This window comes from Aspergillus flavus, chromosome 2 (genome assembly GCF_009017415.1).
Source record: "Aspergillus flavus chromosome 2, complete sequence".
NCBI classification, from domain to species: domain Eukaryota; kingdom Fungi; phylum Ascomycota; class Eurotiomycetes; order Eurotiales; family Aspergillaceae; genus Aspergillus; species Aspergillus flavus.
Window position 1 is genome coordinate 2,654,327 of NC_092409.1, and position 23,424 is coordinate 2,677,750.

Below are 23,424 nucleotides of genomic sequence, written 5' to 3' on the forward strand. Positions count from 1 at the left end.
CCGATCTTTGGCTCCACTGCGGGTGTTGCTAAAGAAAGAAGCCAGCCACAAGAATGGAGTCCACTAGTGGCATAGTCAAATACGATGACGATTGTTGCTGAGGTGGCTTTTGCCCCCAGTCATTAAAACGGTCTCCAAGAAGTTAAGTACCTGTATGATTGTTCAGAGTACTGTGCCGGCCTGGGCTAGTTTGTTTTCCGGATAATATGGAACAAATGGATTCTGAACAATCGCCATTATTTTTTATTTTACACGTGCTATCCAGGGCCACAATCACATGACATGTCAAAACCCCCTTAGGCATCCATTGCAACTGTCCAACTGCCAATCTGCCATCAAACAGTGCAAACTTCTTCCCCGCCTGCCGAGCCATCGGTATTTGGAGACGATTATTCATGAAAATGATGCTTGCTTACGGAGTAGTACTCATGTCACACTCGTACTAAATTATGATCCAGTCAAAGGTCTAGTTTCAGGTGCTGACCAATCCAATCGTTTTCGTCAATATTAACACAAAAGCCCTCCACGGTATCTCTGTCATTGGTATCAATGATATTATAGCTCGTGATGAGAATTCTATTCTTCTTTTTATAGCATCAACACATCAATCAATGGCGTCCCTTCTAACTGATACTCTTCCCTGGCATGATGGTGAAATACAAATGCGCAGTTTGCTGCGTATTCCACCTATTATCAACCCCACAGTTCCTTCTCTAAGTTACGGGGCAACTTATTTGCTCTTAAACTCGCCTTTGCTTGCTATCGGTGCCGTTGATCGAGAGGGCCGGCCTTGGTCAACGCTTTGGGGTGGTGAAGTAGGCTTCGCCAAACCAACTTCTCAATCGAAAATCGAGATTAGGACTCCTGTTGATAGCAAGCACGACCCTCTAGCAGATATACTACTACATAACAGCTCAGGGGAGTCCGGGCAGTTGGTCTCTGGCTTAGTTGTCGATCTAGCGACCCGCAAAAGAGCAAAGCTTTTTGGAAGGAAAATCACTGGATCGATACAAGTGGACGAAGAGAACCATATTGACTCCAGCAGGGTAGGGTTTGCGCATTTGCTTGTGCAAATAGAAGCAAGTCTTGGTAAGAATTGGAATTGAAAGACTATAGCCATGAGGTACTTACAACTGTAGGCAATTGTCCCAAGTATATAAATATTAGGAACATTACCCCGGCTCTGCCTACTCCAAGATTAATCTCTGAATCCCCTCAATTGCCTTCTGGCGCTCTGAAGCTCCTTGATCATGCAGATACACTGTTCATATCTTCACGACATGGAGATGTGGATATGGATACCAACATCCGTGGTGGACCTCCAGGATTTGTCCGTGTTATATCTAACGAGCCCAACGGAGCCGTATTTGCTTATCCAGAGTATTCCGGTAATCGCCTGTATCAAACTCTGGGCAACCTTCAAACAACGCCTTTGGCGGGTTTTGTCTTTCCGGATTTTGAAACAGGAGATGCGTTGTACGTCACTGGACAAACTGAGGTCTTGGTGGGGAAAGAGGCCGCCGCTCTCCTTCCACGATCGAACCTGGCTGTGAAAGTGACTGTCACCGCAGCCCGGTACGTAGAGCAGTCATTATCATTTCGTGGCGTTGCAGGAGCAAAATCTCCATACAATCCGGGTGTACGATATTTGGCCACAGAAAAGGCTAGCCCTGCTGCTATAGGAGATGAAAAATCGTCTGTTACAGCTATGCTGGTAAAGAAGGAATTACTTACCCCGACAATATGCCGGTTTCGTTTTCAAATATCAGATCCATCGAAGATTGGGACATGGACGCCTGGGCAATATGCTACACTCTCCTTCCAAGAAGAGTTGGACATGGGGTATAGCCACATGAAAGATGATGACCCATCGAGTATCAATGATGACTATGTCCGAACTTTCACAGTTTCGTCGTACCCAGCACTTAACCGCTCTACAGAGTTCGAGATAACTGCTCGGAGACACGGTAATGTAACCGATTACCTTTTCAGAACCAACGAGCGAGCGGGTTTGGAGGTACCTTTGAAAGGCTTCGGCGGTGACTTCTACGTGAAAACACCAAGCGAGCATGGCAAAATTCCCTTCATAGCCGGGGGTATCGGAATAACGCCACTTCTTGCACAACTTCCGGATCTCGATGTCAGTCACTTACGTTTATTCTGGACTATTTCCATTCGCGACCTCGGTCTAATTTTGGACACATTCAATCGATTCCCTCAGTTACCCCACGGCACAAGCCTTTTTATAACTGGGCCTGAGCCTCATGATGAGAAAACTACTGAACAATTGGCGACATTAGTCGCATCTGGAGCACAAGTCGAACGTCGCCGAATGCAAGCTAAAGATCTAGATCTGTCCTTAGCAGACGTATGGTATTTCTGTGGCGGTCCTTCTTTAAAGAGTTCCGTGTTGGATTGGCTTGCTGGGAAAGAAATAGTATATGAAGATTTCAATTATTGATGACTATAATGAGATATCGTTGAAGGATTTCTTTCGCACTTCAGTATATCTTAGGCCAAATATATAGCTCATGTGCTTCTACAACAACACGATACTGCGGTTGAATTTCGTATAAAGTCATTTATATTTGAGGTCGAAAATATTGAATTGGTTGGAAAGATATATATACACACTACCAGCACGTCATGTGGTGCCTTTAATCCCATTGTGTCCATGGGCCGTAACCCGAATAGAATTTCGACCTCCGCACCGAACCACCAAAACGCGTTATCGGTTGCTGCCTCCGCATAACCTCACCGAACAATCAGCATATAACAAGTCCGCAGCCCATTGCAATTCACTCCCTCTTCCTTTCCTCCCGACACGACCTACACAGAATCAAAACCTGTCTCTCAAACGAAGACACCAAACAGCCAGGGAACCCGGGCTCGACCCCGCGCCCCTCGTCACTTCAACCCCTCCCCTCAAACACAAGTTCAACACCAACAACCAAAATGTCCACCTACGAAGGTACGACCCCACGTCCCCTTAACCCAACAACAAGCCAAACCTAACGAAGAAAAACAGTCGAACACAATACAACAGACCCGGGCACAGCAACGCCCTCAACCCACCGCCGCCGCCCCGACCTCTCCACCTTCTTCGCGACCCTCTCCGAAATAAGCCCCGACGAAGCCCGCACAAGAGAACATGCCGTCCCCGTCCCGCGCGACGTGAGCGCAGCCTTCTATTCCCTCGCCGAAGCTTTCGACCTGATGCGCCGCGAGGGCGATCACAGCGTACCCACCTCCGGCGAAGGCGATAATGACCTCCTGACGCAGATGATTCAGAGCTTGCTGAGCTCAGCCGAGACGCCCCCGCGGGAGGTCGAGGGTGTTAGTGAGGAGTTTTGCGATGGTGCGTATCCTCTTCTCTATCTTTTTTGTTGTGAAGTTGCGGTTGGGTTAGTGCTGATGCTAGGCTGGGGGTAGTTCTCGACCGTGTGCCCAAGGCGTCATTGAAGCCGTCGCAGAGTTGTCCGATTTGCGGGAATGCGTTTTTGGAGGATCAGTATCCGCTTGTGGTGCGGTTGCCTTGCCATTCGACGCATCTTTTTGATCTGGAGTGCGTGCGGCCGTGGTTGAGGTTGAGGGGGACGTGTCCGCTTGATCGGACGGATTTTGCGAAGCAAGAGAGGGAGAAGGCTGAGGCTAGGAGGAAGAAGCCGGTTGAGGATGATGAGGAAGAGTGGGATGGTATGTATGGTTAGATGGGGATGTGGTGGTTTGCTCGTTATGTTAGTAGGCTGGGGAGTTTGGGGGTGCTGGGGTTTTTTGATATTGGGGAGAATATTATCATGATATGTTTGATGATTCATGAGGCCATTATCATTGCATGATACTTCTTTCTATCTATGCTAATACTCGATGTGCGAAAGAAAGGACTGAAGTCACAGTCTGTCTACAAATTATCTCTTTTCTCCGGTCCCGTCCTTGGGTCGGATTGCCAGTTTGCCAGTCTTGTCAATCACGGCTTCGAACCCGCTCCTCTCGAGTAGTCCGTTCTCGTCTTTTACTACTTCACGTGCCTCTAGCTCTTCTACGAGCTTTTGGTTTTCGCGGTTACCCTCCAACAAGAACTTCAAGCACATCACCGCATGCTCTTTGATGTAGGGGTTGTGCGCGTCAAAGTTGGTGCAAGACAGGATGGTCTCGACGCCGCCATGCCGACGGATTTGGTCTTGGACCTCTGGGCACTTCCACACCAGGGACGAGAGCACGAGCACGACAAGCTTTTTGAGGTTTCTCCATTCGAATTCGGACGGGTCTTCGGTTATCGGGGGCGACTCAGCTCTAGAGGGAGCACCGCCATCAACTGGGTCCGGATCACTCGGGTCATAAGGTCGTTCAACCGCAACTGGCCCAGGAATTGTGTTCGGTTGAGACTCCTTCGAAGGGCTACGGGGCCCGAGTGACAACTGGCTCAATTGCCCCTTGGGAATGCTTGCTTCAAGTTCCTTAATCAAGGTAACTAAATCGTAGACAATCTCCCACTTGACTAGAAGGTTCTTCCAGTCGTTGTTTTCGGTAAGGACGGCGAAAAATTCCAGGAACTGATAGACACCTTCGTAGACCCGTTCCATATCCCACAGGTTCAGTGGGAAGTCCTCAGGGAGCGCCCGTCCAGCACGGATCTGGCCTTGAAGGTAGATCAAGGCGCAGGTTTCTGGAATGATGTTGCCGCGGAAGATGGTGAAGATGTAGCGGACTGTGAGAATATCGACCCTAGAGAGCGGTGCTGGGTTCTTCGTTGTGTTGGCTTGCGTTGATCCTGTGACAGAAGCGGGGGAGTATTTAGCCCTGAATATATGTGTGAGAATCTTTACGACGACCGCCTGAGCTGGAGAGATTATGTCCTTGGGTTGGCCGAAGTCTGAATAGGCATGAGACATAAGGCCGTTCCTTAAAACTGCGTCCATAATCTGCACCATCATCTTGAAATAGAGTTCATCGTCGGGTAAGTCCCATGCGGCGATGAAGATCAAGAGTTCCCGAAGTAGATTTCGTCCTGTCTCCTGAGTGAGCAGAATGTGGCATCTAAGGGCCTGCATATTCCTTGAGCCAGTTCTCTCTCCTCCCTTCAATCCGAAGCTGTCGACTATACCAGCCTGAATAATCATCGGAAGCGCCTCTATCTCTGCGGGACCCAGGACAAGAGGGATGTCCGTCAATAGACCACGTTGTTGATCACCTGGGCGGCCTCGATAATCGTCATCATCCTCATCATCTTCTTCCTCTTCTTCTTCCATGCTTCCATCTGCCACAGCCTCAAGGCTACGTGAATCGTCGTCGCCAACTGTTCCTGCATCGCCGGTGTCATAGTCCTGATCGCCGTCGCCCCCAATCTGAGATGACTCTTGAAGTCGTGCCATCAGCTCATCCTTCGCTTCCTGGAGCGTTTCAGCAGCAGATTGAGCCGACCGCGGCATGCTTGTATCTTCCTCCATGATGGTCGCATCCCCTGCAGCAAGGGCACCATAGGCGTTGAGGTCGGGCAGGTCAGCCCAGCAGATACGCGGGAATCCGGCCGTCGTGCTTCGATCTATTGTAAGTATGGCCTTCTTGCGCGGCGGCTCGTCTTCGGGAAGGGCGGGTGGCAGATCTTTAGCTCTGTCTTGAAGGTCCGAGAATCCGTCAACCTTTGCACCTAGTATCGCCGTAAGAGCAGCACGGATCTCTTTGACTTGCTCCGGATCCTTGCCCATTTCTTGAATTGCTGTTAGGTCACGCCCAAGAAGCTTCTCCATGTGGTCTTTAATGTTTGCGAGAAGTAACATTGCTGCTTCTTCTTTGATCGTCGCTGGCTCTCTCGGGAAGTTAGAGATAGTCTCCAGGAGCAAGTCTTCTGCCGTCTGGTCGTAAAGAGCCCTAATAGGGGGATTCACTATTCTCTCACCAGTCTTGACAATTGGCGCCGCTCCCTCAGGCTGACCACTGGCCGGGTCTAGCGGCTCTCTAGGTTGAATGATATTCGAATCTCCAGTGGAGTGGTATCCGAAAAGATCCAACCAGAGTACCATTTTTCGTTGTTCATTGTGCATGATAAAGTTGTGCAGGAATTGAAGACATGTGATCAACAAGCGCTTGTAGAGATTGACCACTTTCTGCCAGCGCTCTTCATTCCTTGCATTCGTTTCACCGTCGAACCCGCGGGCAGTCACTCTAACACACGTGTCTACCAATGCTAGAATCCTTTGATCGAAGCCTTTTTCCGCCGCCATATTCTGTGCTTTCTTTGTTGTTGCGAGGAGGTTGCGGGCGATCGTACACAGATCATTTAGACGTTCGATATCCTTGACAAGCGAAAAGTAATTGTAGGCTATCAAGTTCGAGGAAGAATGGTCGTAATTCGCAGTCGGAGGGCATTTCCATGCAAATGACTGTGATTCTAAAACGGGGATTGCTTTTGTCAAAACGTCCGTAAAGCCCTGCCAAATGTCTGGTGACAGGCCTAGATTATGTCTATCACGAGAATAAAATTAGTATATAGATAGCGAAGCGATTATATGGACCAGAAAGTGAAAGGAGCACTACCTAACATCGCTCTCCTGGTGTGTCTTGTACAAGATCTGCTTCCCGGCAGATAACATATGCTCGAGGCGTTTATCGTCAATCATCCCGCGAGTCTCATAGTGACTTAATGTTCCCGTCAGGATGACCTTCAGCATGAGCTCGGCTGGGGTACATTTTGGCTTTATGTCCGCAGAATTCCGGTCAGCCATCTTGACAGGACCTGTGAGGAAGCTCACAAACACTATGCGACAAAAGTCGTTGACTTAGGATAACAAATTGGGCGGGGAAGACAGAAACGCCGCATTGAAAAGTGAATTTTTCCGGCTCCGGTCCCGCCGACTCCATCAAGTATGTCGCGCAATATGATTGGCCAACTGCCTCAAATGTAAAAGACATAGGGTGCTAACTAATATAGCAGTACTAGTAATGCTCAAAGGATTTAGTCAAGCTACTAAGTAACTAAACGTATCCATATATTTGAGTATGTTATCCATGTAGAATCCTATGACATCTTCCGCCGAGCAGGTAATCCAAAGGAGTGGCGTAGATTATCCCAAAATCCAAGATCATAGATATTGTCAATCTCCCTCATACTGCGCACTGGGGTCCATATATGATCAATAGGTGCCTCCCCATCATTGGGCTGCCTAATCTCATTGGAATCGAGTGAGAATACGAAGCCCACTCTCGGTGGCTCACCTTCCGTAAGAACAAGCACCTGGTCACTATTTACCGGCCAGGATGTTTGCGGGCTTTGATATTCGCGCAGCAAAGGCGAGTTTCCATATGCCTCCGCCTTAGTAGATTTGAATACCATACCATCAGCGACATCCTCTTTCCAATCAGACCACTTCGCGCTCTCATTTGTCGTCATGCCAGCCCAGATAAGGTAGGTGTGGTATACGAGAAAAGCCATCGCCAACGGTGCTGTCATGAACATCAACGATGTAACGCCCCCAATACGGAGATCTGTCGAAATCACAATAGTCCATACGTTGAAAGACATTGTCCAACTCTGTCTTGTTGTCCGCAACGGTGAGTCTAGCGGGATCAACTCCTCCCACGACTGAGACAGAAGGGAGAAGCCAATGCATGAACCGTAGATCAGCATTATAGAGAGTGAAATAATTAGGGCCAGAAAATAGCGATAGTTATTCAGTCCGACGCAATTCATCAGCCATACACAATGGTGGTCGTGTCGAGAAACACATGCCCTGCAGAAGCTGCAATGCTTACTCCGTGCCGGCTTGTCAAACTCACATGTACTGCAGTAGCGACCTGGGTGAAAGATGACTTTATCATAAGGATAGCGTTCCATTTCTTGCGCGTGGTTTTTGGGTGTGATGAAAGATTTTGTGACAATGCTCTTATAGAGAAAGAGATATGGCAACGTGGCAACAATGGGCATGCAGAGCCTATGGGCTGTGGAGACCCTGGGCCATGCACTTGGGATGAACATGCATTGCCCTGTTATGAGGAGCGACGCAAAGAATATCTATTGGGGATATCAACAAAGCGTGGGGGGATGATCCATTGAGCAAGAAACTTACAAGCACAAGGGGATGATTCTCGTGGAATATATAGCTACCAGATGTATTCCAACAGTACACAAGTCGACCGTCTAACAGATGAGCATCAAGGGAAGATATTGCACTCGGAATATATATGCAAACAACCCTATGCAGTAAGCCAATAGGAGTTTTGCTGTGTGAAACGTTCAGTCATTGCAATCAAAACAGGCCTCGTCACCTTACCGGAATGCAGGCAACTTCCCAAAAAGCGCGACAAATGTGAAGCCCGAAATGCCTAGAATAACTAAAGCGATAGTCCTCAGGAGCCCCATGGTTGTTTGTTTGGTACGCTAGTCGTATATTGGATCCAATATACCCGTTGGCCGACGCAGACGGGATGAGTCTAAGCCTCGGCACTACGCGGTAGACATGATAGTGGGAACGACGATATATATATGGGGTAGTTAAAAAAGCCAAGTCCAGGTTCAGGATGGACTGTATAGAGGAGTTATCTACAATCTACACGTGACAGGCTTTCAGGTCATTTCAAATTGTTTTCATCTCACTGGAGAAATACAATGTCGTAAGTAAGCACTCCTCTGTACAGCAGAATAGATATATATATATATATATATTTTCTAAACATGGATGGACTATCTTTTTAAACTCTATCTAATTAATGGAAGAGGTGTTTGAGAGGGAAAAAAAGAAACGAGGGACGGGCCGGGATCGAACCGGCGACCTCAAGATAATCGCAATGTTTTATGTATATTGCAATCTTGCGCTCTACCACTAAGCTACCGCCCCAGAACTGTGATAATACTGGCTTTCTAAAGAAATATAGGACTATATTAGAATGTACCACCTTGCTGAGCACGACCCATGGCTCTTTCTATACTGAGACAGCCACACCCCTGGTTTTTAAGGCGCCTGGTTTAGGTTTTGGAACAACTTACGCTACAGACAAGTATCCTTTGAACCTAACTGAGTAACATCTCATATTCAACGTACCTTTTGGCGCATATAGAAACCTTCACTGGCATATCTACACGTGATCACGCGTACCACAAACGCGGTTGATAGCCCGTACCTTTAATCAGGAGCAGGGGATGATTGGATTCCTGTATTAGGCAGGATATAGCTTCCTGAGACGAAAGTTAGTGAACGGTGTCATGGGGAAGAAAAACCCTATGGCTTCTCCTGGTCCACTGTTCCAGGGGAAGCAATTCTGGTTATCACACAATGTTCCCCAACGAAGTAGATTCAAAGACCTTATTGAGGTAATTACCTTCAGTTGCAATCATACCCGCGTTTTTCATCTGATGGGTATATAGCAACATGCTGGTGTCGTAAGGCTCCATGAGAAGGATGCGGATATCAAGTTGGTTGACCATACCAGAAAAAATCTTCCACCGGACACGTGAGTTGACTGTATATTTCTTGAGCTTTTCCTATCCTAACCTTTCTTTCCTTGAAATTCTTTTACTCCTGCTGACTATTTGGCAGGTATTCGTATCGGTTCGTTGAGTGGTCTGTTCGTAATGGAAAGCTGGAGGATCTCCAGAATCATAGAGCTGGACCATCCGCGGCTCGCCCTGTCGGGGCCACAAATATTCCAACCAGAAGTCATCCGATCCCATATACTCTGGAAGATGACCAGTGGCTATGGGATCGGATGGCAGAGTATGAGAAAGACCCCAACGCCTCCATAGGAGGCAATAAAATTTATCAGGAATTAGCTACGCAGGTAATTTACCTCCTGATACCAGACTCATGTGAATCCCATCTTTGGAGTCTTACATTTCATTCTATACAGAACCCCCGCCACACCTATCAGTCATATCGTGACCGATATCGAAGAAGGCTTCGTGGGCTCCCACGTCCGGGAGGTATGCCAAAACCAAATCCTCCCGCGTCCGCTGAGAAGGACGGCAACCAGCAAGCCACAAAAAGAGAGCAATCCTCACCAAGATCACATAGGATGCAATCCCAGGACGATAATCCCGTTATCCATATGCTAGGTGATAAGAAACGAAAACGTACACCGGAACACAACCCTGATCTCGAATTGAATGGAGTACACCTTACGAGTCAAAAGAGGAGAGCGATTGACAAGACACCCAAAGAATTGATTCCCACTATGATACATGCACAACAAAGCAAATCTCCACATCTTGAAAGGACTCCAACATCCTCAATCTCAGTTGATAATGAGGCACATATCGCTCACGACCCTGTCACGAACATATCAGAGCCTGTACAATACGACAAGACAGAGACCTCGGACCATGATCCAGAAAACGCCATTGATCCCTTGTTTCTAGAACTGCCTTTCTTACCTTCAAGCCCAGAACCCGAGCCTGAAGAGCCGCCAGAGCAAGACATCGACACGTGGATTGATCATCGTCTGCAAACAGGGAGAGCAGAAAACGAGGAGCAAATAATCGAGGCTTTACGCTGCACTAGCATGGACCCGTATCTTGCCGATCAGGTCCTAGACTATCTGATCGCAGGAAAAGGCATTCCCGACAATATGCCTGGAGTGTGGACCGCTGAAGACGACAGGTGTCTTGAGGCGAAAGAGACGCGAACTATCGAACAGGTCTTGAAGAAGCATGGCTCGGATGCCTTTAACAGTCGGTGGGAATATCTTGGAATGGCAAGAGCTGCTGGCCTCGATGACATAGACAGCTGAGATTCTGACGGCATACATACATCGAGGAGACTTAAAAGTACAATAATCGTCGACGGAGATATAACGTTCTTCGGGATGCTGTAAAAATATGTGGGAACCCTGAGGTGTTAGGTTGATGACTTTTTTTGTGTTTTCTGTTTTCCTCTCTTTCCCCTTCCTGTTATTTTCCATTTCCCAAAGATACCAACTGCCAACAGAGTTCATAGATCAATTGAAAACACCAGCGGAACACCCATTTATGCACTGTGATCAAACAGTACTATCTAGAAAAAAATACTGCCTCTCACCTCCCGACAATATTAGACAGGGATTTTGAATTAAACCAATTACACATCGAGGTTAGAAAGGGACAAAAACAAAGGGAATTTAACAAAGAATGTTAGTATAAAATAAACTCAACCTTCCTTAAAAACCCTAATAACGGTTAGAATCAGGCGGCTTTGCTCATCTAAATCAGACAACTTACAAATGCTCCTCGTAAAATTTGAGCATCTTTTAAACATTAGTATCTCAAAGCATATATGGGACCGGTAAACTTACCTTTCTGGGGCATTTCTCATAACAGGTCTCAAGGGAGACTTTGGACTTCTTTCCGTTCTTCCAGTGGAGATATGCAATTAACGTCGAAGTTTCCGCATCGCGCAGAATTGTGTCAACACTTTGCACCTCGTTCTCCCAGTTCTTGGACCGGGGAACCCAATTAGGCAGATCATCATCTTCATCTGGAGTTTCGGTGGCAGCTTCCGCTCGGGACTTTCTTCGCCTTTTAGGTTCACTTTTCTCTGTTGTCTGCTTTGGCCCAGTCATGGACTTGCGCTTGCCCCGTTGGGGTTTCTCAGGCCGACCACCTTGGGCACGGTAGTATTCTTCTACCAGATCTTTTGCGCCCTCCCTAGTAGAAATCAATTGGTATATAAGACGGATTCCAAAAGCCAGGCAGAAACATACAGCAGGTTCTCCTCCGGCTCCATGGTCTCATCTGCAGGGTCATCGTAGCCTTTCCATTTCACTTGCAGGAGGAGAGTTCCCTATCTCAGCATTAGCTATGGTAACTCTGTTTGCGACAATGCGATGCGAGAAGGTATGATTATGCGCACATTCTTGGCGAAGTCATGACCGAGAATCTTTTCAACGACATAGCTGCTCCTGTCAGCGCCGATCGTCAGTGGTCGCTGCGCATCGTAACTCACACGCCCTCCTCATCTTCCTCCTCCACCTCCTCATCATTGTCTTCCTGGTTTTCGGCGCCTGAGTCACGGTCTTCTTTCGCGTCATTATAAGGGATAGATTCTCCGGTCGACTCGTCGTCGGAAAGGTTTTCTACGGGCGCTATGCGATTGTCAACTCTACGCGGGATCTCAAGTGCGACCAAGTAAATTTATCACATACGCGGCATTGTTCGGCGAAAAGAAGACGTGAGTGCGAGAATTCGAGAAAACAGCTTGGCAAATGTGATTCAGAACTTGCTAGAATATATTGCTATGTCAACCTTATGGAGACTGGCGCTCAGAAGGAATTGATGATAATGGTTGCTTTCAATGCTACTTAGAACGGGCGAGTCGCGCAGTCGCGTGAATGTGAATTGGCGCTATACCCGATATGGAAAGAAGCTCACTAGCCCAACTGGGACATCAGAACATCTCCAGAATTTCTAAAAAAGACCCCGTCCAGTGTGAAAGAGTGTACAGGCCCCTGAACTCCCCACGTCGCTTTGATAACGTACTCTGGGGAACCATTCTTAAACTACCGTTGCGTGTCTTGCGTTCTCCAAATTTTTTGAAATTGGACTCCTGCCGTGTGGCAGACCGACAAAATGGCGATGCGTATGTCTTCCGTGCCCCTCATTGGAAGTCGATGTACTAACGTTTTCAATCTCCTCTATATAGAGCTTGATTTGTCTCAAGGTAGAATCTTGCCGTGATATCAATGATCATATGCCTTCGGAGTCTCCGCTGACAGTCCGACAGCTTCTGTGATGAAAGATGAACAGGGCCGGCCGTTCATCGTCGTTCGAGAGTACGTTGCGGACCAACACTTTTAATATGCGGAGGATTACAATTCTCTCAGGGCAAATAGCTGATATGATGGATTTTGATAGCCAGGGAAAGAAGAAGAGACAACACGGCACCGATGCTGTGAAATCACATATTGTTGCGGCCAAAACCGTTGCCAACATTGTCAAGACTTCTCTGGTATGATTTGGACGTGGAATTGCCTTTTTGACAGCATCTAAGAGCGATATAGGGTCCTCGTGGTCTTGACAAGATTCTTATTTCCCCAGATGGCGATATCACCGTGACCAATGACGGCGCAACCATTCTGTCCCAGGTTCGTCCTCAGTGCCGCCGCCGTTCACTTGATGATGGCTAACTTGGAGGTTTCTGAAGATGGAAATCACAAACAATGTTGCTAAGCTGCTAGTAGAACTTTCAAAGTCTCAAGATGAAGAAATCGGCGATGGAACAACGGGTGTTGTCGTCCTGGCGGCAGCCATGTTGGAGCAGGCATCTGACCTGATCGATAAGGGCATCCACCCAATTCGGATCGCAGATGGCTATGATCAAGCCTGCGAGATTGCCGTTGCAGAGCTCGATAAGATTAGTGACGAGATCCCTTTTACCAAGGAGGACACTTCCAACCTACTGAAGGTTGCAAAGACTAGTCTGGGCAGCAAAATGTACGACGGTGATTCCAGCTTCGTTATATTGCCCGTCTCCGATGCTAATGGTCGTTAGTGTTTCCAAATCTCACGATCAGTTCGCCAAGATCGCTATCGATGCCGTCCTCTCCGTTGCTGATCTCGAGCGTAAAGATGTTGATTTCGAGTTGATCAAGGTCGACGGAAAAGTGGGCGGTGCTCTCGAAGATTCTATGCTCGTCAAGGGTGTTATTGTCGATAAGGACTTCTCTCACCCTCAGATGCCCGATGAAGTCAAGGATGCTAAATTGGCAATTTTGACCTGCCCGTTCGAGCCCCCCAAGCCGAAGACGAAGCATAAGCTTGACATTACATCGGTTGAGGAGTTCAAGAAGCTGCAAGATTATGAAAGAGAGAAGTTCACGGAGATGATCCAACACCTGAAAGACTCTGGAGCCAACTTGGTTATTTGTCAATGGGGTTTCGATGATGAAGCAAACCATCTCCTTCTTCAGAACAATCTCCCAGCCGTCCGCTGGGTTGGTGGTCCTGAGATTGAGCTCATTGCTATTGCCACGAACGGTCGTATTGTTCCTCGCTTTGAGGACTTGAATGCAGAGAAGCTTGGAACAGCAGGTAGTGTCCGGGAAATGACGTTCGGTACCACCCGCGAGAAGATGCTTGTTATTGAAGATTGCGCCAACAGCCGTGCTGTCACTGTCTTTGTGCGTGGTAGCAACAAGATGGTCAGTTCACTGTACAATCAATTTCACTTCACATATACTAACATTCTCTCAGATCATTGATGAAGCTAAGCGATCACTACACGATGCTCTCTGCGTTGTACGTAACCTGGTGCGAGACAACCGCGTTGTGTATGGTGGTGGTGCTGCTGAGATTGCCTGCTCTATTGCCGTGGAAGATGCCGCCGTCAAGGTATGTCACACATCGACTTAGGTTACGTCTAGTCTAATAAATCCTACAGAGTCCCGGAATTGAGCAGTACGCCATGCGCGCCTTCGCCGATGCCCTGGATGCCGTGCCATTGGCACTCGCTGAGAACTCCGGTCTGAGCCCGATTGAGACGCTTGCCTCGATCAAATCTCGCCAGGTCAAGGAGAAAAACACACGGTTGGGAGTTGACTGTATGATGACTGGCAACAACGGTACGCTTCACGATCATTTAAAAGTAGGAATGATACTAATGCCCTAGTCTTAGACATGCGGGAGCACTTTGCTATTGATCCCCTGATTGGAAAGAGGCAACAACTTTTGCTCGCGACCCAGCTCTGCCGTATGGTCCTTAAGGTGAGTTCTGCGTCTCTACAGCCATGATGGAACACGAACTAACAGAAGGTAGATTAACAACGTCATTATTTCCGGTGATGATGAGCAGGAGTTCTAGATTTCTTGTATACAACTCGATTTTGATGGCCAAAAGTGAGACTTTCGGTTGTGGTTGTTGATATCACACAGTTCATGCCATGGGTAATTAGTTGGTTGGTGCCTATGTAAAACATGGCGAATACATAGAAGGTCCGTTGCAACGAATGAAAGAAATGAACTTGAATGATGTTCCTCCTCGGTTGTCCCATATACCGTGGGTCTATCAGATCTTGCCGACTTCCGTACCGCACCACGTACTTGCCATCCAGCGCCCTTCTCTTGTCCTGAGAAAGAAGGCCACCCATCTCATTGTACCCTACTTACTGCACAACCTTAGAAGTGAAGCACTCGAAATCACCCGTCCCAATTCAGATGCCACAGCCACTGCGAGTCATGGCCAATCGAAGTCAACAATCCTCTTAAAGTTCCCATATCCATCACCTGGTCCTTTCTAGATGCCTAACGAGAGTCCAGTAGCCTTCCCAGCATCACCAACAACCATCATTACTACTCTTATCAAAACCATCGGCTAACATCAAAACCTCCCAAACACTCCCCCCACTCACTGACGATCGGCCGAGAGTGGTTATTACCGTTCATCGATCTCAGTGATATGTAATAAAGTAAGATAGATGAAAGACATTCTTGGCCCCAGCAGAGTCATCCGACTCCCCTACGCCCCAGACTACGGTACTTCACTCGCGTCCCAGCATCTCGGGCACCGTCACCTCGGGGAATTAACTAGGACTCCTGTCCCTTTTTCTTTTCGCCCTATTTCTTTTTTTGGCAATGCAGGAGTCAGATGACGATGGTACAGTAGTGGTTTTCTCTGTAGTCGGTACCGTGCAGTACGACGCGCCGACGCAGGGAGACCAGGTTCATGTGCTAAGGTAATAGCTCATGTTCATCGTCGATCGGGGATCTCCGATGCTCAGATTCCAAGTAGTTTCTAGGTACAGGGTACTCGGTACATCTACTTTGATTGTAGGCGACGTCATACTCCGATGCGGTAAATTCCGGGTCGGGCCTCTGGCCTCTAGATACCCTACTACTTAGTAAGGATGAGGGCTTTAAATTTACTTCTAAAAGGGGGAGGACGGGGCGGGCCGGGATGGAAGTCTTTTATTGTCACGATATATGATAGCATAATCCATAGCCCCAAGCACTGTTAAGCGATGACTGTTTACAAAACATAATCATGGGGTAACGTGATTCAGGGGCAGTTTTTCAGTAGCAGGTCACACGGAGTGTTCTTTTCTTTCATTCCGCTTGTCCGGCTTTGCCGGTGTGAGGGGAGAAAAAAGTACTTCTTCCTTTTTTCTTTTCTGCATTTTTGTATTCAGGTCGGTAGCTATCGTTTAGCTTGTCCCGCCATCGAGGCTTTGCGTCGCGTGGAATTGTAAACCCTGTCCCGCGGACTCGTGGTCTTAATCCACTAGGGACATGTGAAGGGGTAATACAATATGTGGAGGGATGAGAAAAGGTTCATTCTTGTGGGAAAGGGAGGGGGGGGGGGCAGGCAATACGATGTTGCATACAGATAGATGGACATGTTAGTGGGATCATCTGTCACGATGGACAGATCCACTGTACCATTTCCTCGGGTAGGTTGTCAGTCGATTCGTCTTTGTCAGAAAAACGAATTTGACAGCTCAGAGTCCCAGTAAGTCATTTGAGGAGTTGTTGTCCAAAGAGTAGCGGATAATGAATGATTATGCAGGAGGGAGTTGTGTAACAGAACTGATGACTGTATATACGAGTTGTGCTATTCTAATCTTCTCCTTCCTACTTCGAGTATTCTTAGCGGATAAAAAGGATGGTACTAAATCACACAGGCATTAATCTATTTACCTTTAATCGACACCACCCAATCAAACCCACATGGTCAATCAGGACGGACGGATTTGATTTCCTGGTCCGAATCCTGAGCCTAAGATAAGCCTATTATTAGCCTAGTCCGGGACGATTTGAGAGAAAAGCGCGGTACTAATCATGATCATCGTCCATGAAACAGCGAGTGAGAATGGCCCCGGGGGACAAAGTCGAAGATTCAGATGACCCGACGTTGGCTGATGCGGCAGCTTACCATATGGTAAGAACAACAACAATTTGACACCTCTCAATTCATACTACGACTTGCCCCCTCCCCATCCCCACCGCCTGACTGGACTTGCATGATACCTAGACGCCAATTTTCATTCTAGACCTAGCCGATCCACAATAAACGCAGCTGATTCATGTCTTTTCCCCCGTCCCAGTGCCGAAGTCTCCACCCGATCAGCACAGTTCCTTTTCTCCCCCAGATGTCCTGCGCCTGCCTGCTGGTAAGCCTCGCTCCATAGCTGCCTATCTGGCGCCGCCAGCACCGCCTTTACCCCCCTTGAAAATAGCCCTCCATGATTTATTTTTGCTTCCCCCATATCACATGGATGGGGGAGGAGCATTGACGTGGCCGGAATCTGTTCGCGGTGCTTAAGACCTGATCCCGTCCCGCGGCACAATAAAGAACCCTTTGCGCTTTCTCGTGACAGCAAGAAGACAAAGGCGTCAAACGACGCTGTGCGCAGGGCAATCGACAGGCGAAACAGTTGGGCATATTTTTATGAATGCTGGTTCCATTCCATACCGCTACTTCTCATGTTGGTTGATCGCTGTTATCACACGACTGCGGTGAAGTATTGTATCGGATGCATTTCGTCAGCATTCTTATTTACTTTTTTTTCTGTGTCCGCCCCTTTAAGCGTCGGCTATCGTAGTTTAATTGGTAATGAAATGTTTGGTATATAGGATACAGCTGTCTAGGTTTTTCTTGTCTTGTGTATATTTTGTTTCTGGCCAAAAGTACGTGGTAAGATTGAGATGTTCTAGTTCTCATGATCAACGTGGAGTATCTCGATGGAGACGCATGAGCTCATGCATGCATCTCCAGATATAGACATGGACGTTCCATACAATAGATCAGTATTAACTGATATTGACTAGGGAAAGGGACACAGTTTAAAGTCGTGGCTAGCCAGCACCCTTTACTCAAAATACAATGATGTATAGTGGTATGATATATTTATTGGATCTCTAATGACAAGATCAATTTCAAGTAGCATCAAAACAATCCAAGCTCTACGGAGTTTTCCATATCCATGATTGGCGAATATAGCCCCCCTACTAGTACACAAGCGCTTATAGAGTAAACTGAGAACCGACATTGGCCCTTACTATTTGCCCTTCATTTACCTCGACTATATCTACCTATCCAATGAAAGAATTGAAATGCCGAAACAGGCAAGAGTATCAGATCTAACCAAGACAGCCCCTACCTTCTAACGTGAGATGCTGTTATTAGCCATTTGCACATGAATACTAGACAGAAGCATTTGCGCCATTTGATAACGGATGACGTCCATCAGTAAACAATTGCTTCGACAGATATACACATTGGGTAAAAGTTTCATATCGTCATCAGCGCATGAGTTAGTGCAAGACATCGTCATCTAATGGAAAAAAAAAAAAAGTTTCGGCCACAGTATCCACTCGATCTAATGCTTATCAAACCACACCCAGCCAAGTGCTTATAAAACTAAATGCCGAGTCATCTCCACATGATTTCAACGAACAAGGACCTGACTCATCGGTAGTACCATTCGTACGACATAAAGAAGTCATAGACCCTGGTCATCGAATATTCCAGGCCTATTAAATGGCAGGTAAATCTACGACTTTGACAGTGAAAGACGACGCTACCCAAGCATAAGCTCTAAGGACAGGGACTAGGTATCCCTGAGGTTGGGATACGTGGTATACTACCGAGTCATTCGTACAACCTCCAATATCTGTTTAGTCCAATAATCGACAGTACTCCCTGCATAACCACACGCATCTCGAACAGATCATTACCCACTGATACCACAGATTCACCGGGCAACACTGTAGTATAACTATAAACCCAGAAATGACTCTTGAACCTGCATGTAATATATTGAATTAAATGCATAGGAAACCCCTTGCCATTCGATTCCGTAAACGTACATATGATCGACACGGCGGGTCCATCAAGTCGACCAACAAATCGGCAGGTACTCGGGAGGTAACAGAGCATTCCTGTGTTCCCAAAGACTAGGACACAGTTCAATGCAACGAAGTTAAGTTCGTGGTTCGGACAAATGAGCCTCCCAATGAGGCGTCTAAGATTACATCGGTGGCATGTACGTATGGTTGCACGTATCGATGTATGGATACACAGCTGTCATTTTGTTCGCTGCTTTGGTGTTCGTTCCTGGTCCCGCAGAAAGATCGAATGAATCAAGGGATTTCCCCTCCCCATCCCACCATTCCGATGCCGATATTTGATTTACTCGCCGACCAGCCAGCAAAATTTCCCATGAACCAGGACGAGGACCTGTCCTACAGTGCATGCGCCATTTACGGGATGCATACTCGTGCATTCTACGTCCGTCTTCTCCAGACTCTGTAGTTTGTAAGCGGTGTGAGGCTATGGTGGGATCCATTCAGCTCCATCGAAAAAACCTGGGGTAACTATTTAAAATTGTCCGTGAACGTGCAGCACATTTCCAATTACACCGACCAGCAACTCTTACCTAATTCACCAACCTATGCATTACTAGTTGATAGAATGACAATTGGAAAAAATGAACAATCCTTGCGATCATCAATGTCCGTGCCATTCATCAAGGAGGGAATGAGTTGCGATACGTTCGAAACGGCAAACAGACGACGAATCCGGCATGGCAAAACGAGGACACGGCCCTCGATGGTGTGCAAGGAGCAGAGCACGACAAAAAATACTACGTCGTACCTAACCTTACTATTGCGGAAAATCAAACAGTCGTCCCGAGAATTTCTTCTCCATTTCAACAACCCTCTCCTTGTTTCAAGGATCATGGAAGCTACCTGTAGACTAACGGCTCCCCTGACTAAGATCGTCCTTTGTTCGGGGTTTAGCCCGCGATCCGCGTAACCCTTGCATCCGCCTTAAGGGGAGGAGACGAGGGTTAGAGCGAACCTGCAAGATCACATAATTGACCACTAGTTCCATTTTCTCGAACAAAGGACAGGTTTCCAATCTGTCTATTTGCTATATGCTAAGACCTTTCGGGGTGGGAGTGAGCTATGTACATACAGTAAAACACCGTTATAAGCAACCCCGATATGGGGACTTTACGCGTTATAAGCAATCTAATATCGATTACCATACAAAATTCCTTAAAACCCCGATACAGGGAAATTTCATCAATCTGTCTAATTCTCCATACAAAATTGCTTATAAGGGAGTAAAGTGGATCCTCTTGACCAAGTATATAATTTTTTAAAAAATATGTAAAGATCATGTGCCCTACTACTTTTTAGTGTTTTTAGATTTAAGATCTCACCCGTACAACACATCAACAACTAAAATATATATATTTCTCTATTACACTATACCTTACTATTAGAATACCATTAACTACGCAGAAAGATCGTTAAATATACAATATAAAGTATATTTACTCCTTAAAATCCTGATTCCCACTATTCTATATAGATATTTCAATATAAGAAATCCCCCGATATAAGCAATCCAGGCAGCCAGCTCAATTGAATGCTTATAAAGGGGTTTTACTGTAGTTGATGTTGATCATCGCAAAAAAAAGTTGGCCGGGGATGCGGGCCCGAGAGCAAATATGTGGAATGTGACTGCTCGAAGGTACACAGTTACCTTTGTTTTTGTTCGGTCTTATTTTGACTTTGGACGTTACGCTTGGGTGTTTCTGAAGGGATCCAGAACATTTGTGAATAAGGCGAAACATATCTAGCTTTTGAATAATGAAGATCTACGTACGCAGTCCTTTATTGTTGTTGTTGGACATCTAAAATTTGGGCGTATCTGACACAAGTATTCTGCTCCTTGTCACGCCTGTATCCCTTTGGCCCTGAAAACGGTTAGACCCCTTAGAGCTGATGACACTGCTACCTGTGCGCCAATTCAAGCTTTAAGCTATGCATATCAGGAATTCGAATAGAAGGGGCATCTGAAACCTCTTTTATATATATGTAGGGCTGGACTGGCCGGGATCAACATGAGAATGAATGTGCGTACGCATATTCATGCCTTCTGCTTCCGGCTCCCTCGATGCTACCTCGTCGATCAAGGACACACCAGTTGGTTTATGTTCTCAAACAAGAGCAATGGTGGCCATCTGGCTCCTTTGTTCAAGTCCTGGGTCCTGCCCAGCCACAACAATACCAAATTGGCCGGCAGGGTCCAGACATTTCTCTGACCGACCTGTCGAGAGCACCTGATGCTGCAGCTGTTTATAACTACTCTGCACGGAATACCTTGTTTAGTAGACCGCGTTTTAGAGACGCACTATGTATGCAAGTATGCAAGTGTGCAGACGCGTTCGTAAGAAGGTCGGACTGAAGTCCTCCGTTATCTATACAGATACTATTGTCCATCCCTCCACTGCAATTGGGATGTTATCTGAGGATGGCTATTGAATACCGGTGAACATATCGGGACTATCACCTGTTTGAACAACAGCATACATCGGTCTCCTTACTCTCCGTACAACGCCATCATCCAAGGCATCCTGGAACACCTGACTCATGAGCAAGTGAGCGAGACAGAGACAAGATACTCCGTTCCCTCAACCGCGGCGCGGCTATGGTGAAAGGGGGGTGAAAAAATATTGACGTCTTGTCAACAGGGATAATGCACCTGTCTTCAAAAGCAAACGTCATCAACTCCCTCCCGTCGCCATATTGGAGTAAGTCTAATTGATCATCTACCGCCCCGATGACAGGCGCTTTTGCCTCCTTCTCTCTCGTAATGCCGCGGACCGACCCCACATCATGTGACAAGGACCTGTTCTTGTGACTTTCTTAAATTTTTCGCCACTAAGCCTCTTCGATCCTTCCACCTTTGCCCCCACGTTAAAGGGGCAGGCAATAGAGACGAGGAAGTAGGATCACGGACACAAAAAGTCGTACGAGTTACGCGGTACTAATGTACCTGTACCGAATAGTTACAGTTTGGTGAAGAGGTAATCCATGTATGTATACCTGGACTACATGACCCGTTGTTAATTGCCGGTTTACTTCCCCCCCAATATTGACTCCGCTCTTCGCCACATCGATAGTTGTCTTAATTTGGACCAGACTTTCACTCAATATCCCTCAGTGAGGCTGGATTTGGTTTGAGGTTTAACTTAGGTATAGCTAAGTTTTGAGACCGTTTCTCATACAGAGCGAATCGAAGAGGATTTAAATTTTTATTATTAAATCAAGGGAAAATGCCTCTAACCGTGAGTTTTCGGCAACCTATCCTCGGATCGAAGGAAAATGAAGTATTCAGTAAAACATATGCAAGCGATTACTCTATTCAATTATTCAGTTTACCTCGATCTAAAAAAAATTATAAACATTCAAGTCCATCGGGCGCAACTTTGGCAGTCAACGGGTAGAACTTATTACCTCAGAACGAAATAACCTTCTACATAGACTCTACACCGGACACATGGGAAAAAAGCCATGTCAAGGAAGGGTCACCTGGAGCCCGAAGAGTGGTTGGTTGAGGAAGCCCGACTCTGTTTTGGTCACCGACTTCCAATTGTATTCTCGAAGGTTACCTTTTCCCCTTTGTCCAGACCATTGGGATCATGGGGACTTGCCCGGTCGGGGGTTTCAACATCTTTGGTTTTGATAGAAGTTAAACAGCGGGAACTTTGCTTTTACCTTCCCTCTCTCTATCTCTTCGCGGTAGAGGAAGAGTATATCTACGTTTTCGAGGAGTTGAGACATAAAGTAAAATAAAGTACGGATTTAAGAAATACGGGGTCGCCGAACATCCCCATACTTTCTCCATCTAAGCTTAACTAGGTTCTATAGTACTCATCATGACTACCAACTACTATCCGGACCATTAGTCAGTCCATTAGTCCATTAGTCTAACGTAATAGAACATCTCCCCCAGGCCGAAAATAAAAACTAAAAATTAAAAATCTAGATAGGTGAAGAAGAAAAGACAAAGTGCTCAATCGAAGTACCTAGAAATGCAGCAAGAATGTCAAATGTAACCATCATACGTATACCAATTCTTCTGGAAGAGAGGAAAAATCATAATCAGAAATCAAAAATCTTGCTTGACTCTCCCCTTCCCGGTAGGCCCTGCAGCAAGCACTACACCTGATACCCTTTGAACCTGTTCAGCGGATTAAGGCGCAGCTACGTGGCTCGCTCTCTCTCGTCACCGTGGAACGATTACGTGCATGGATGATGGGCAGCTGAACAGCTTTCTCCCGATATCATCATCTTCACCATTCATTTCCATCTGTTGACTGTCCCACGAGTCTGGTTGCATGTATGTAAACAGTTTGAAGAGGCGAATTTCCACAGAACGGGAAGTTTAAGATCCTGTCCTTGGTTGAAAAGGGCAGTGAGGTAAATGCTAATTTATGTATTTTAGATTTTTGGTGGAGGTTTATTCTCTCTGGATTCGCTAACTGCAAGGTTTGAAGTCTAGTGATGCCGACGCTATTTTTGCAAGTATTGTGTGCATGGGATATGCATGACAGACGTGGAGAATTGAATTGTGGATTCAGTAGTTAGTACTAGTAGTTGAAGGTAGGTACTGCCGATTACTACGTTGATAGTAATACTCGAGATAGTGCAGACTATCAAGCTTCGAA

General features: G+C 46.7%; 7 protein-coding genes and 1 non-coding gene across 8 annotated transcripts; 5 read left to right on the forward strand and 3 right to left on the reverse strand.

Moving 5' to 3' along the window:
* Positions 1-197: 197 nt before the first annotated feature.
* On the reverse strand, positions 198-8,686 carry F9C07_2217635 (uncharacterized protein). Its single transcript, XM_071509690.1, has 7 exons — positions 8,268-8,686; positions 8,064-8,217; positions 7,971-8,008; positions 7,023-7,928; positions 6,535-6,744; positions 1,140-6,462; positions 198-1,089 (listed from the first exon to the last, which is right to left on the reverse strand). The coding sequence occupies exons 1-6, from the start codon at positions 8,354-8,356 to the stop codon at positions 3,909-3,911; spliced, it is 3,951 nt and encodes a 1,316-aa protein (XP_071363751.1). The 5' UTR covers positions 8,357-8,686; the 3' UTR covers positions 198-1,089; positions 1,140-3,908.
* On the forward strand, positions 505-2,708 carry F9C07_1234422 (oxidoreductase FAD-binding protein). The gene is made up of 2 exons (XM_041289604.2): positions 505-1,089; positions 1,140-2,708. Exons 1-2 carry the CDS (start codon positions 612-614, stop codon positions 2,459-2,461), a joined length of 1,800 nt encoding a protein of 599 aa, XP_041142677.1. The 5' UTR covers positions 505-611; the 3' UTR covers positions 2,462-2,708.
* F9C07_2997 (uncharacterized protein) lies at positions 2,956-3,710 on the forward strand (the record flags this gene model as incomplete). Its single annotated transcript, XM_041289605.1, has 3 exons — positions 2,956-2,971; positions 3,029-3,358; positions 3,433-3,710. 3 exons carry the CDS (start codon positions 2,956-2,958, stop codon positions 3,708-3,710), a joined length of 624 nt encoding a protein of 207 aa, XP_041142678.1.
* Positions 8,687-8,738: 52 nt separating the features above from the next.
* F9C07_t19 lies at positions 8,739-8,831 on the reverse strand. The gene has a single exon. It is a non-coding gene; the product is annotated as a tRNA-Cys (tRNA).
* A 383-nt stretch (positions 8,832-9,214) lies between these two features.
* On the forward strand, positions 9,215-10,719 carry F9C07_2225668 (TRF2-interacting telomeric protein/Rap1 C terminal domain-containing protein; the record flags this gene model as incomplete). Its single annotated transcript, XM_071509771.1, has 4 exons — positions 9,215-9,304; positions 9,359-9,444; positions 9,531-9,771; positions 9,841-10,719. The coding sequence occupies 4 exons, from the start codon at positions 9,215-9,217 to the stop codon at positions 10,717-10,719; spliced, it is 1,296 nt and encodes a 431-aa protein (XP_071363752.1).
* Positions 10,720-10,950: 231 nt separating this feature from the next.
* On the reverse strand, positions 10,951-12,216 carry F9C07_1234645 (putative heterochromatin protein). The gene is made up of 6 exons (XM_071507818.1): positions 12,109-12,216; positions 11,910-12,048; positions 11,817-11,859; positions 11,668-11,747; positions 11,260-11,611; positions 10,951-11,211 (listed from the first exon to the last, which is right to left on the reverse strand). The coding sequence occupies exons 1-6, from the start codon at positions 12,113-12,115 to the stop codon at positions 11,182-11,184; spliced, it is 651 nt and encodes a 216-aa protein (XP_071363753.1). The 5' UTR covers positions 12,116-12,216; the 3' UTR covers positions 10,951-11,181.
* Positions 12,217-12,380: 164 nt separating this feature from the next.
* On the forward strand, positions 12,381-15,826 carry F9C07_2277398 (chaperonin complex component, TCP-1 epsilon subunit). Its single transcript, XM_041289623.2, has 11 exons — positions 12,381-12,542; positions 12,606-12,623; positions 12,687-12,735; positions 12,818-12,911; positions 12,964-13,047; positions 13,107-13,396; positions 13,455-14,103; positions 14,156-14,293; positions 14,343-14,523; positions 14,577-14,665; positions 14,718-15,826. The coding sequence occupies exons 1-11, from the start codon at positions 12,533-12,535 to the stop codon at positions 14,760-14,762; spliced, it is 1,647 nt and encodes a 548-aa protein (XP_041142682.2). The 5' UTR covers positions 12,381-12,532; the 3' UTR covers positions 14,763-15,826.
* A 6,441-nt stretch (positions 15,827-22,267) lies between these two features.
* Positions 22,268-22,925, forward strand: F9C07_2991 (uncharacterized protein; the record flags this gene model as incomplete). The annotated part of the gene is made up of 2 exons (XM_071511047.1): positions 22,268-22,506; positions 22,901-22,925. The coding sequence occupies 2 exons, from the start codon at positions 22,268-22,270 to the stop codon at positions 22,923-22,925; spliced, it is 264 nt and encodes an 87-aa protein (XP_071363754.1).
* Positions 22,926-23,424: the final 499 nt, after the last annotated feature.